The sequence below is a fragment of the Heptranchias perlo genome, chromosome 7, assembly GCF_035084215.1.
Source record: "Heptranchias perlo isolate sHepPer1 chromosome 7, sHepPer1.hap1, whole genome shotgun sequence".
Taxonomy (NCBI): Eukaryota; Metazoa; Chordata; class Chondrichthyes; order Hexanchiformes; family Hexanchidae; genus Heptranchias; species Heptranchias perlo.
The window spans coordinates 96666108-96680044 of record NC_090331.1 but is presented as its reverse complement, the minus strand read 5'-3'; the positions used below and the strand labels follow the sequence as shown (position 1 = coordinate 96680044).

At 41.3% G+C, this 13937-nt stretch overlaps 1 protein-coding gene across 5 annotated transcripts in view; it reads right to left on the bottom strand.

Annotated features, from left to right (window-relative positions):
- Positions 1–13937, bottom strand: part of pcnt (pericentrin) — a 314588-nt gene that overhangs the window by 156450 nt on the left and 144201 nt on the right. For all 5 annotated transcript variants that reach the window (XM_067988139.1, XM_067988140.1, XM_067988141.1 and 2 more), the window contains exons 18-21: positions 7441–7682; positions 5437–5933; positions 3891–4386; positions 3012–3242 (exon numbers count right to left, since the gene is read on the bottom strand). In XM_067988139.1, the coding sequence (XP_067844240.1) occupies positions 3012–3242; positions 3891–4386; positions 5437–5933; positions 7441–7682 (1466 nt within the window). The remainder of the gene's footprint in view (positions 1–3011; positions 3243–3890; positions 4387–5436; positions 5934–7440; positions 7683–13937) is intronic.

Here is a 13937-nt window from a genome sequence, read left to right as displayed (position 1 = left end):
AATATTAACTGACAAATTAATATCTGAGGCCATTCAAATACATCACAGGATCATCTGGACTCTACTTATTACAAGTTGATAATATTTTCAATGTCCAACATTGGTATAAAGTCAGCGAGATTAGTTTAGACTTGACTGTGTATTCATGACAAGTTAACAGCTTTGAATAGACAGTCTATTGAATAAGTCTATTTTGTTCAGCTTATTATTCATAAGCTCAGAGATTTCTGAATCCTATACAACCATACATTTCCGAGTTGGCATAGTAGGGTTGGTGGTCTCGCCTCCCTCTTGGATGCTTGGATCTGTCTCTAGGATGTCAGCGCAATGAACCTCCATCTATCACCCTAATAGCTCAGCCTTCTTCCAATATCTGTTCTCTCTTTGTAGCACTAAGCTTACTTTGGTTCTCAGGAATCTAACTCTTATATACAAATGATGCACTGAATTATTTGCCTATTGCTTGCTAGTAGAATTCTTAAGTCACACTGAACTCCTGTATCCTCTCTTTCTCAAGTGCCTTTTATCCATCTTCTTTCTGGTTTCTCTGTTGCTTTGTGTCAAAAATGCATCTTTCTTTTATAGAATCATAGAATCATAGAAGTTACAACATGGAAACAGGCCCTTCGGCCCAACATGTCCATGTCGCCCAGTTTATACCACGAAGCTAGTCCCAATTGCCTGCACTTGGCCCATATCCCTCGATACCCATCTTCCCCATGTAACTGTCCAAATGCTTTTTAAAAGACAAAATTGTACCCGCCTCTACTACTGCCTCTGGCAGCTCGTTCCAGACACTCACCACCCTTTGAGTGAAAAAATTGCCCCTCTGGACCCTTTTGTATCTCTCCCCTCTCACCTTAAATCTATGTCCCCTCGTTATAGACTCCCCTACCTTTGGGAAAAGATTTTGACTATCTACCTTATCTATGCCCCTCATTATTTTATAGACTTCTATAAGATCACCCCTTAACCTCCTACTCTCCAGGGAAAAAAGTCCCAGTCTGTCTAACCTCTCCCTGTAAGTCAAACCATTAAGTCCCGGTAGCATCCTAGTAAATCTTTTCTGCACTCTTTCTAGTTTAATAATATCCTTTCTATAATAGGGTGACCAGAACTGTACACAGTACTCCAAGTGTGGCCTCACCAATGCCCTGTACAACTTCAACAAGACATCCCAACTCCTGCATTCAATGTTCTGACCAATGAAACCAAGCATGCTGAATGCCTTCTTCACCACCCTATCCACCTGTGACTCCACTTTCAAGGAGCTATGAATCTGTACTCCTAGATCTCTTTGTTCTATAACTCTCCCCAACGCCCTACTATTAACGGAGTAGGTCCTGGCCCGATTCGATCTACCAAAATGCATCACCTCACATTTATCTAAATTAAACTCCATCTGCCATTCATCGGCCCACTGGCCCAATTTATCAAGATCCCGTTGCAATCCTAGATAACCTTCTTCACTGTCCACAATGCCACCAATCTTGGTGTCATCTGCAAACTTACTAACCATGCCTCCTAAATTCTCATCCAAATCATTAATATAAATAACAAATAACAGCGGACCCAGCACCGATCCCTGAGGCACACCGCTGGACACAGGCATCCAGTTTGAAAAACAACCCTCGACAACCACCCTCTGTCTTCTGTCGTCAAGCCAATTTTGTATCCAATTGGCTACCTCACCTTGGATCCCATGAGATTTAACCTTATGTAACAACCTACCATGCGGTACCTTGTCAAATGCTTTGCTGAAGTCCATGTAGACCACGTCTACTGCACAGCCCTCATCTATCTTCTTGGTTACCCCTTCAAAAAACTCAATCAAATTCGTGAGACATGATTTTCCTCTCACAAAACCATGCTGACTGTTCCTAATTAGTCCCTGCCTCTCCACTTATGATTCTCAAAGTAAACTTCTTTGAATAAATGGAATCAAAGACAAAGATAATCAGAGATGCATCTCGTGGCAATATCTTAGATAGGCACTTGTCAAGTAATTATAATAAGCAATTTTAAAATTATTTTAGAAAAAACCATTAGTTGCAAACTTTTTGTTTTGCTTGGCTTTAAATAATTGTGTTAAGACAATCAAGATAAAGTTTAGGTCATTTCCAGGTTTAGTTATGAAAATCCTTTCACTTTTTATGGCCTTACATCATGGCCCAAGATGGTACAAGCGAAGGATGGCGCTTCCTTAGGTCATTCCAGGCTCTTATCTTAACATAACCCTCCATTCAACCTTTACAAGCTTGGGTGTGCACAGATCCACCCACTGATAGGAGCCAGCTGCAAACTGTGAAAAATCCTTCGCCCTTACAGTGCTGTCTTGGATCTTTCGGCTTTCCTAGAGTTCAGCAGTGTTGTTACAAACTATTTTTAGACACTTTTCCCACACAAACTAAGAAAGGACACAGAACAGTCTGCCGAGATCTGGTGAGAAAGAGAACCAGTGAAAGCTCTCTTCCCCCAAATGTACTGCCAACCAGATTCAGGAATAATGCTAGTCAGAAAAGTTGATTTAGCCCACTAATAGGAATAGTACGGCATATTTAGTTATTTTCTATATTACAAAGAGTTAAAAATAAGTTTAAATTTACTGTAAATCAATACTATATCCACACATTATATGTGAAATAAATCATCTGGTTGATTTATAATTGGCTTCATCTCATTTGAGTCTGCCTTTCGGTAGATATGAGAAATGCACGCTAGGGCACGTAGAAGTTTACAGTATCCAGTTCACATAGGAAGGGGTTTACATTGTTATGACCTCTGGGTCACAGTATTGCATAATTAGATACTGGGCAGTAAAGGCAAACTCCTGATCATCAGGGATCCACTTACAGAAGAAACTGCTGACACTGAACCGGAGAGAATATCAAGTGCAGACTTGAAATTTGTAACAGGGACATTTTTCATAGTCACTAAAAAAGAACCCCATGATCCAGCAAATAGTACACTAATTTCATCTCTCCTCAGTACTCAGTTGAGTAAGCACTAACCTGTTCTTTTTGATGGTGCATTTGAATCTTCTCCAGCTCTTCGCTAAGCTTCTGTGTGTATTCCTCTTTTTGTTTCTCCACCTCCGCAGAATGCAGCATCTGAAGCTCCTTGAGGGCCTGCTGATGCTGATCTTCAAGGCGTAGGACCTCATCTCGAATCACATCCAGGCACGTCTGATGCTCCTGCTCCAATGAAGTCTTCTGGTTGCCTAGAGCTGCCTCCAAATCTGCCTGCAGTCGTAAAACAGACTAGATAAGTGAGCAACTGTCGTAAAAGTCAATTCAGCCCTAACTTTAAAAGTCATGATTTCTGCCCTTATTTTTTATATTTACGGTTAAATAGCAAATCTTATGACAGTTTGGAAAACACAAAAGGAGGGCAAATTGCAGCATAATAGTTTCTATCCAGTACACGCTGAGGAGCCACTGGCAGAAGGGTGTCATTACAGTGTGACAAATTTACATAGGCAGTTCCCATTATAAATGTGGACATCAGAATTTATATTGGAAAAAGTTGACAGGAAGTGTGTGTAGACGCAAGGTTTTATTACATTACACGGGTAGATATAACATTTGTTTTTAACAAAAAAAGGGCAAGATCAAACAGAAATAATGCTCGAAAAAGCCTCTTTACATCTGGATATTTAGTGGGTGTTGTTTTTAACACGCTTCTTATTCATTATTTCTGGGTATACTTTAAACAGAGGAAAACTGTATATTGGATTACTGCGCTAAAAAGTTTTCTGGTCTCAGTGCAACTAAGTATTTAATACAAGTTAACATGTTGAAGTCTACACTTGGTATATATGGGAATTTGTTAATATAATACTTTGTACAGTCTAGGACCAAAGCAACTCGACTGTAACTAAGATCACGAACCTTGTGGATTTCCTCCAGTTCTGCAGACATAGCTTTGAATTTTTCCATATGAATGGCCGCCAGCTCCTTGCGGATCTTCTCCTGTGCAGCACTCAGCTCAGCCTCATGTTCAGCTTTCAGCTGATTTACTTCCCTAGCTAGTTTCTCAGTGCTCTCTCTCTTCAATCTCTCTAGATCCTCCTGATAAGTTTTGACTGCTTCCTGCAACCTCTGAACCTCAGATTGGTATTTACGTGCTATATCTTCCAGATCTGTTGAGTGCTTCAGTTTTAAGGCCTCCAAAGTAGCCAATTTTGCATCCTCCAAAGCTTCCATTTCAGCCTGATGCTTGGAGTGCAGCTCAGCTTTCAAGTCCTCGATTTGATTCTGGTGGTTTTCCCTCAGATGTTGGCTTTGGGTTTCTAGCTCCTCTGCATGTCTCTCCTTCAGCTTCTGCAGAAGGATTTCCTGTTCAGACATAAAATTGTCCATCATCTGTCTGTGCTCTTCCATAAACCTAAAAAGTTAATATGGGTGTAAAAACAAAATTGATGTGTACTAATTCTATAATATGCAAAGTATTCAGATCAATATTGTAAACTAGTTTCCATTTTTAACTCCACCTCCATCGAACGTCAGTCGCTTCTACGTATTTTGACAGGAAGAACAAGAAGCCCAGGGCATCACAATAAAGATGCTCTCAGATGCACAGGTATTGAGACCCTGGATTCTGCTTGAATCACAGGACATTTACATGTTTTATCTTCTGGGGGTCGAGGGTAGAAAACAGAGATTAAACGGATTGGGTAGAATCCCTGTTAGGGAGGACTGTACATCATCTGCAGAAGGAATAGACAGCAAAGGCCTTTCTCATTCTATGCTTTATGTACAGATGATAAATACTTTTCGGAATGCAATGGGTACAGTGGTGCTGGGCCCATGGAAACACATGGCGCGAGAGGAAAGCTGGCAGTTGGGGATCGGTCTCCTGTTATCAATGGAAAGGAGAATCAGGGCAGGTGTATAACGGGCGGCAGCAGATCAGGTGCCAGTTTTCCACCTGCATCCAAACTGAAAATTATCCTGGTTTGTCTGGAGTACAACCAATGAACTGAATGATGTTTTGAAATATTAGACTAATACTCTCAATTACCTCAGGGGTTATGGAGACATTTCAGTTCTCTGTGCTTTCAACTTGTGATTTAACTAAGTCATGATAAAACAAGTTAGGTAGAGGCCAGACCAATGTAAATTATATGTGGCATGTCATGAGGAGTGGGGTGATTGGTCAAGTGGTCTTTTCTCATTGCATACTTCATGGTTTTGCAATCACTGTCCTGCCAATGCACTTTGAATCCAACCTCAGAAGAGTACCCAGTAACAGATGCTGTATGATAACTCTATTCACCCACGTTATTTATAGCTTCTCCGACCACATTGGTAACTTAGTGACCAGTGCACTGAAATTTAGGGAATTATGTTGAGTTCAACAAGCACTGGATTAAGACAGTTCAAATGAAAGTTCCTTCACCGTATGTTCCCCAAGCCAAGCATGAGTAATACTGACCTGTTTTGTACCTCCAGTACTTTCACAGCTGACTGCTCCTGTATACTGACATGGAGTTTCTCAAGCTCCTTGGCCATCAGAGACTTGGCCATGGCAAGTTCAGTATCAAATTGCACTTGGATTTTCTGGCGAATCACTACAATTTCCGGTAACTGTTCATTCGCCAGACTATCCTGGAGCTGCTGCAGGTGGCTCTTTTTCTCCTTCAGCTGCGTCTCAAGTTTAGAAATTGTGGCACTTTGTTCTTCTTGAACCTGATTCATTTCTACATTTCTCTGGTCAAACTCCTGTTTCAATGCTCGTCTCTCCCCCTCAAACTCATTGGTGAGCTCCTCGCGTAAAGCTGAAAGTTTCTGTTCAGTGCTAGCTTGTAGCTCCTCTCTTAAAATCTTCAGCTCCAGTTCTTTCTCCATTGCACATTCCTGCATTTTAGCCACAACTGCTTCCCTGATGGCCTCAAGTTTATGATTCTTTTCTTCCAGTAACTGGGCTTTATCCTGCAGATAAACATACCAAGAAATTACAAAATTAATTCCCTCTCATATGATTTGCGAGGAGGGGAATTGAAGCATATACACTCAACCTTCACAAACTGTTACTACAACATTAACAGCGTCCACAAAAGTCTTTACTATGAAGGAGAACTATTTTTTTTAAGTGGATGTACTAAATGTACATAGCGGTTGAAGCAATGAAGGAGATTATTTCCCATTATTCATTCTTTGAAAGAAGTTAATTCTCCACATACAAACTTCTGATCTTGTCTGCAATCCTGACATTCCCTTCTGGCAAGGCTTGAGTGTGTTTTACCACATAGAATGTACAGCACAGAAACAGACCCAACAGGTCTATGCCAGTGTTTAAGGTCCACATGAGCCTCCTCCCTCTCTACTTCATCTAACCCTATTAGCATTTCCTTGTATTCCTTTCTCACTCATGTGCTTTATCTAGCTTCCCCTTAAATGCATCTATGCTAGTCACCTCACCTACTCCTTATGGTAGCAAGTTTCACATTCTAACCACTCTCTGGAAAAAGAAGTTTCTCCTGAATTCCCTATCGGATTTATTAGTGATTCTCTTATATTTATAGCCCCTAGTTCTGGTATCCCCACAAATGGAACCATCTGCTCCAAGTCTACCCAATCAAACTCTTTCATAATCTTAAAGTACTCGATCAGGTCACCCCTCAGTCTTTTTTCTAGAGAAAAGAGCCCCAGGCTGCTCAATCTTTCCTGATAGGTATAACCTCTCAGTTCTGGTATCATCCTATTAGATCTTTTTTGCACCTTCTCCAATGCCTCTATATCCTTTTTATAATATGGAGACCAGAACTGTTCACAGTAATCTAAGTGTGGTCTAACCAAGGTTCTACACAGGTTTAACATAACTTTTCTGCGTTTCAATTCTATCCCTGTAGAGATGAACCCCACTGCTTGGTTTGCTTTTTTAAAAAAAAAAATGGCCTTATTAACTTGTGTCGCTACTTTCAGTGATTTGTGTATCTGTACCCCCAGATCCCTTTGCTCCTCTACCCCATTTAGACTCCTATCCAAGCAGTATGTGGCCCCCTTATTCTTCCTGCTAAAATGCTTTAACTGCAAAGAGTTCTACTTAATAGGTTATTCTAATGTTTCAGTGCTCTTGCTTGCTTCTTATCTTCACTGCTGTCTTTCCAGGTCAAGAACTGAGAGCTTACGTCAGGATACGGTTGTTATACAACAGTATGACAAAACATCACCTTGAACAATCTGGTAGCCTTATAAATCAGGAGAAGTTTTATTTGAACTCAGGTCTCAGAGATTTAAGGATAAGATCCAAACTCACTGCACAGCCCCAAACCCAAGACAGTGTCCCAGGTGATATTCCTCCATGGGATGATAGTAAACCCATATTATATGTGGAGTTTGAACTTCTCAGAAAAACAATGAAGACTTTAGTTAAGAAAACTACAGCTTTCTTTATAATAAAGGGAGAGATAGGTAAAGAAGGGAAACTAAGATTAACCTGGTTCCTTTCTAGTTTTATTCTTTCCTTGTGCTGTTCAGTAAGCTCCATTATGGCTGTGGCATGATCTCTCTTCAAACATTCAATCTCCTCCTGCAGACTGACAATTCTCTCTCTTTCAGAGTCTATAACAGCCCGTTTCTCAGTCTTCTCCTCCTCCAGCCTTTGGAGCCGCTCTTCCACCTCTACCTCCACCTCCCGGGCAGTCTGCTGTGCACACTGGAGTCGTAGCCTGGTAATCTCTACAAAACACATATTATACATTTAATAAGTCCAAGAGTAAAAAAAGGTAATCCTTGTAATTTGAAAAACAATCAGAAAACTTGCATTCATTCGCCTAGTTTAAGAAACACTTACCAAATCACAAACCAGGAAATAGGATAACAGCATGCACATAACAGCACAACATCTAAAACAAATATTGGTGGTTAATACATTCTCAATTTTGATTCAGTTGCAGTAGGACTGAGAAACGCGGTCAGATACAATAAATCTACTATATAAGATCTGTATGTGCAACCACTGCCCATCCAGGGAAGGCCACCCACCTACAATTAAAATTCCCAGTCAGATAGTTAGGATTCAAGCTGACTGGCAATGGTGTTGAAATGCAGTACGCCTCAGCTCAGCACAATAAAATGAAACAGAAAGAGAAAGGATAACTAACAAGTTCGCAGTTCCAGTGTTGGAGAGGGAGCAGCGAGAAGGAAAGAGAAAGTACAGATGAGATGAGATAAAAGACTGTCTGTGCATAATCAATAGGTCTGTCCCAGCATTAACAGCAGGGTGAGTGTAGTGATTCTGGTCCTGGAGTAGCTATCCAGAGGTCATGAGTTCAAATCCCATCATGGCAAGTTGTGAAACTGAATATTCAGTAACTCTGGTAATTTGTTGGCACCAGAAAAAGAAATAACCATAAAAGCTGCTGGTTTGTCTTTAAAACCCAAGTGGTGGGAACCTGCCACTCATACCCATTCCGGCCTACACTTGATTCCGATCCCTCACCGTGTAAGTGACTCGGTGTCCTCTGAAGTGGCCGAGCAAGCAACTCAATAGTAAAAACAATTAGAAGCCCCTCCAGGGCAACTAGTAAAGGGGGTAATAAACGTGGCCTTGACAGCATTGCCTGCATCCTGGAAGCAAATTTTAAAAAATTAACTCAGGCCACTGCAGGATCTTTTCGCATTAAATCAAATTTAGACAGTTACTTAGCCACATTATGCCTGTTCATTTCCAGTAAGTTACATCTACCAGTGGGTATTTGCAAGATATTCAATGCTCTGTAGTAACTGATCTATAATTTTTTGCAATTTTTTCCTCACACATCTCTGTTCAAGTTGAGACTAGCCAAGAACAATTTCTTAGGGTAGTGAAGTGTGTGCTGGAGATCAGTGCAGGGGCTACATGAATAACCTTGCATCCTGCCTCAGAAAAATGGCTGACACCTTCTAGCCAAGGATACACTTGTGCTTGTTCAAAGGATAGGTCACCATCAGGCATTCTGCAGAAGATGCACTTATCAACCAGTTGTCCAGATAACAATGGGTATGCAGTTGTTGCCATGCCCAGTGATAGGTACAAACGTACAAAAACGTTGGATAGGAAAAGACCAACTGATCCACCTAGCCTGTCCCATATAGTCGTAATGCCCAATGCATGATGATCGAGAGACACCCCCTACCCACCTGGTGCCATGTTATCTCCTGGGAGCGGCAAAAAAATCTAGGCCAATTAGAGAATAAAATCTGAAAATTCCTCTTCAACCTCTTTCGGTGATCAAAATTAGTTCAGGAGACCACATTGACCCTGACTTACAGGGGACCTACCTCTTGTACGAGGTGATCACCTTCCCAGCCAAAAACAGGTCCAGCTCGCTCTTGAAGGTATAGAGTGAATTAGCGTTCACCTCACAAGCCAGCAACCTGTTCCATAGGTCCACTATTCTCTGGGAAAAGAGCCGCCTTACATCTAACTAGTTCTGCCCTTATATAACTTGTAAGCGTGAACCCTGGTACTTCCTAACCTATCCAGTTAAAATTATTTGTTCACAACTCAATCTAGTCCCATTATTTTGTAAACCTCGATCAAATTGCCCCGCAGTCTACACTTCTCTGAAGTATACAGACCCAGCTCTTTAAGGCCATCTGGGTAGCTAAGATGTTTTAAACTGGGAATTAAACTTGTGATCCTCCTCTGCACCCTTTCCAAAGACTCAATAACCCCACTATGTGAGGGGACCGCAACTGGACAGTGGCCCAGAAATTGCTGGAAAAATAATGTAGAGTTCAGGGCGCCCACCATTATTAGTGCATAAAAAACCTAGCAATTTCAGAAGAATGAGAGGCGATCTTATTGAAACATATAAGATTGTGAAGGGGCTTGATCGGGTGGATGCAGTAAGGATGTTCCCAAAGATGGATGAAACTAGAACTAGGGGGCATAATCTTAGAATAAGGGGCTGCTCTTTCAAAACTGAGATGAGGAGAAACTTCTTCACTCAGAGGGTGGTAGGTCTGTGGAATTTGCTGCCCCAGGAAGCTGTGGAAGCTACATCATTAGATAAATTTAAAACAGAAATAGACAGTTTCCTAGAAGTAAAGGGAATTAGGGGTTATGGGGAGCGGGCAGGAAATTGGACATGAAGCTGAGTTCGGATCGGTCAATGCCCTGTGGGTGGCGCAGAGGGCCCAGGGGCTGTGTGGCCGGGTCCTGCTCCTACTTCTTGTGTTCTTTAGATTTGTGGTTGGGATCAGATCAGCCATGATCTTATTGAATGGCGGAGCAGGCTCGAGGGGCCGATTGGCCTACTCCTGCTCCAATTTCTTATGTTCTTATGTTCTTATGTAATTTGTGGCGAGGAAGAGATGCACCATGAATTACGAATCGTTGCAAATTGCTGAATGATTTGCACCACTCCGCTGTTAGCCTTGCATAAACGGGAGCTCACCATCAACCTCCTCGTGAGTGTCAAGAAATTGCTGGATTGCGCTGAAATATGAATGAATCTCATCACAGCCATTTAGGGCTGGTATTTCATGCTGTAAGGCCTCTGTTAATGACGTGATTTATCATCCAGACGTGAAACTCAACCTTGCAGGCCCAGAAAGGGAACAATTGAAACTGTGAACACTCATTCCTACAGGTAGTAAATTGTTCCTAGCGGTTTAAAAAAAATTTTTCTTACTTTTCCTATCTGTCTCTTAATCCAATCTTCCTTCCCCCTTTTCTATTTCTCTTTCTGTAACTAATTTGACTCTAATTCACCCTATTTCCTTCTTCGTTGTTTGCTGTTTCTTTCTCTATCCTTAAATTTCATTGGTCAAGGAGATAGACCATGAACCTGATGTTCATGCGGTCCCAGATGCTCCGTTGACGTCACTGCGCCATTATCAATTTGCGTTTCCAGCAATTTGCGACCCAAAAATAATACGATCCGTAGTGTGTATTAAAAAATCCAATTCACGTGCTCGCCGCGAGATGCGCCGCTCTACTAAACTCTGGGCCAGTATTCGACATGAGGCTTAACCTAGGTCTTGTACAAAGACAAAATGGTATGTTTTGTAGTGAATTATCCTGTGAAGACAGCCTGGTTGCTTTAGATATAGCTTCACAGCTTTGGTCATGAAACTTTAGAGGGTGATGCACAATAACACCCCAATCTTTTTCTTTCACCACTGGCTTCAATTTTGTTCCCTGTAAGCTGTATGTTTATTTAACTACACTACATTTTCTAAGTTAAACATCATTTGCCAAACACAGACCCATTCCCCCAACACATTGAAGATTGCTTGCAATAGTTGAGCATCCTCTACAGTCCTAACACTCACATATTCATGGAATGTATTCGAGACGCTTTCCTAGAGCAATTAGTCATGGAACCAACCAGGGGAGAGACTGTTTAAAATCTTTTTTATGTAATGAGATAGGGTTAATTAGTAATCTCAGAGGAAAAGAATCTGTGGGGAAGAGTGATCATAATAAAATAGAATTTCACATTAAGTTTTGAAAGTAACATACTTGAATCAGAAACTAGAGTCTTAAATTTAAATAAAGCCAATTACATGGGTGTGAGGGGTGAGTTGCCAAAGGTAGATTAGGAAATTAAATTAAAGGGTTTGACAGTTGAAAAGCAATGGCAAACATTTAAAGAAATATTTTAATATTCTCAACAAATATACATTCCATTGAGAAATAAAAACTCCATGGGAAAAGTGATCCACCCATGGCTAACTAAAGAAGTTAAGGAGAATATCAGATTGAAAGAAGAGGCCTTTAATGTTGCCAAGAAGAGAAATAAGCCTGGGGATAGGGCGAGTTTTAGAAACCAACAAAGGACAATAATAAAATTAATAAAAAGGAAGAAAATAGATGAAAGTAAACCAGCAAGAAATATAAAAACAGATTGTAAGAGCTTCTACAAGTGTGTAAAAAGGAAAAGAGTACCAAAAGTAAACATTGGTCCCTTAGAGATTGAGACAGGAGAAATTATAATGGGGAATAAGGAAATGGCAGATGCACTAAACAAATATTTTGTATCTGTCTTCACAGTAGAAGACACAAAAAGCATAACAGAAATAGTGGTGAACCAAGGGCTAAATGAGAGTGAGGAACTTAAAACAATTAATATCACTAGAGGAAAAGTACTGGACAAACTAATGGGAATAAAAGCCGACAAATTCCCTGGACACAATGGTCGACATCCTAGGGTTCTAAGAGGTGGCTGCAGAGATAACGGATGCATTGATTATGATCTATCAAAATTCTCTAGATTCTGGAACGGTCCCAGTGGATTGGAAAGTAGCAAATGTTACCCCGCTGTTCAAGACAGGAGGGAGAGAGAAAACAGGGAACTACAGGCAGTTAGCCTTACATGGGTCGTCAGGAAAATGCTGGAATCCATTATTAAGGAAGTGATAACACTTCCTTAACATGATTAGACAGAGTCAACAATGGTATATGAAAGAGAAATCGTGTTTGACAAATTTATTAGAGTTTTTGAGAATGTAACTAGCAGGGTAGATAAAGGGGAACTAGTGGATGTAATATATTTGGCTTTTCAAAAGGCATTCGATAAGGTGCCACATAAAAGGTTGTTACACAAGGTACGGGGTCACGGGGTTGGGGGTAATATATTAGCATGGATAGAGGATTGGTTAAAGGATTGAAAACAGAGAGTAGGGTTAAATGGGTCATTTTCAGGTTGGCAGGCTGTAACTAGTGGGGTACCGCAAGGATCGGTGCTTGGGCCTCACCAATTTACAATCTATATTAATGACTTAGACGAAGGGACCGATGTATCCAAGTTTGCAGACGATACAAAGCTAGGTAGGAAAGTAGGCTGTGAGGAGGACAAAGAGTCTGCAAAGGGATATAGACAGAATAAGTGAGTGGGCAAGAAGGTGGCAGATGTGCCACTTTGGTAGGACGAATAGAAAAACAGAATATTTTTTAAATGGTGAGAAACACCACTTGACATTTCGGCAGGACAGGAAGCTGGGAAAAGGTGGAGGGGCAGCTCTGTTAATTAAGGGTAAGATGAGTGTTTTAGAGAGAAATGACCTTAGTTCTAAAGACCAAGATGTAGAATCAGTTTGGGTAGAGATAAGAAATAGTAAAGGCAAGAAGTCACTTGTGGGAGTAGTTTATAGGCCCCCTAACAGTAACCACAGTGTAAGACAGGGTATACAGGAAGAAATAATGGGGGCTTGTGAGAAAGCAACAGTGATAAACATGGGTGATTTTAATCTACATATAGATTGGACGAATCTGATTGGCAAAGGTAGCCTGGAAGATGAGTTCATAGAGTGCTTTCGGGACAGTTTCTTAGAGCAGCACATCCTGGAGCCAACCAGAGAGCAGGCTATTCTAGATCTGGTAATGTGCAATGAGACAGGATTAATTAATGACCTCATTGTAAAGGAGCCTCGAGGTAGCAGTGATCACAATATGATCGGAGCGGCTGCAGGACATTCTGGAGGGGGAGGGTGAACAGCCAGTTGTCGTGGTGCATATAGGTACCAACGATATAGGTAAAAAACAGGATGAGGTCCTACAAGCTGAATTTAGGGAGTTAGGAGTTAAACTAAAGAGTAGGACCTCAAAGGTAGTAATCTCAGGATTGCTACCAGTGCCACGGGCAAGTCAGAGTAGGAATGACAGGATAGCTAAGATGAATACGTGGCTTGAGAGATGGTGCAAGAGGGAGGGATTCAAATTCCTGGGCCATTGGAACCGGTTCTGGGGGAGGTGGGACCAGTACAAATTGGACGGTCTGCATCTGGGCAGGACTAGAACCAATGTCCTAGGGGGAGTGTTTGCCAGTGCTGTTGGGGAGGGTTTAAACTAATGTGGCAAGGGGATGGGAACCGATGCAGGAAGTCAGTGGGAAATAAAATGGTGACAGAAACAAAAGGCAGTAAGGGAGAGTGTACAGAACATGACCGGACAGATGGTCTGAGAAAGCAGGGCAAAGACCAAGGGAAGTCGAGATTAAACTG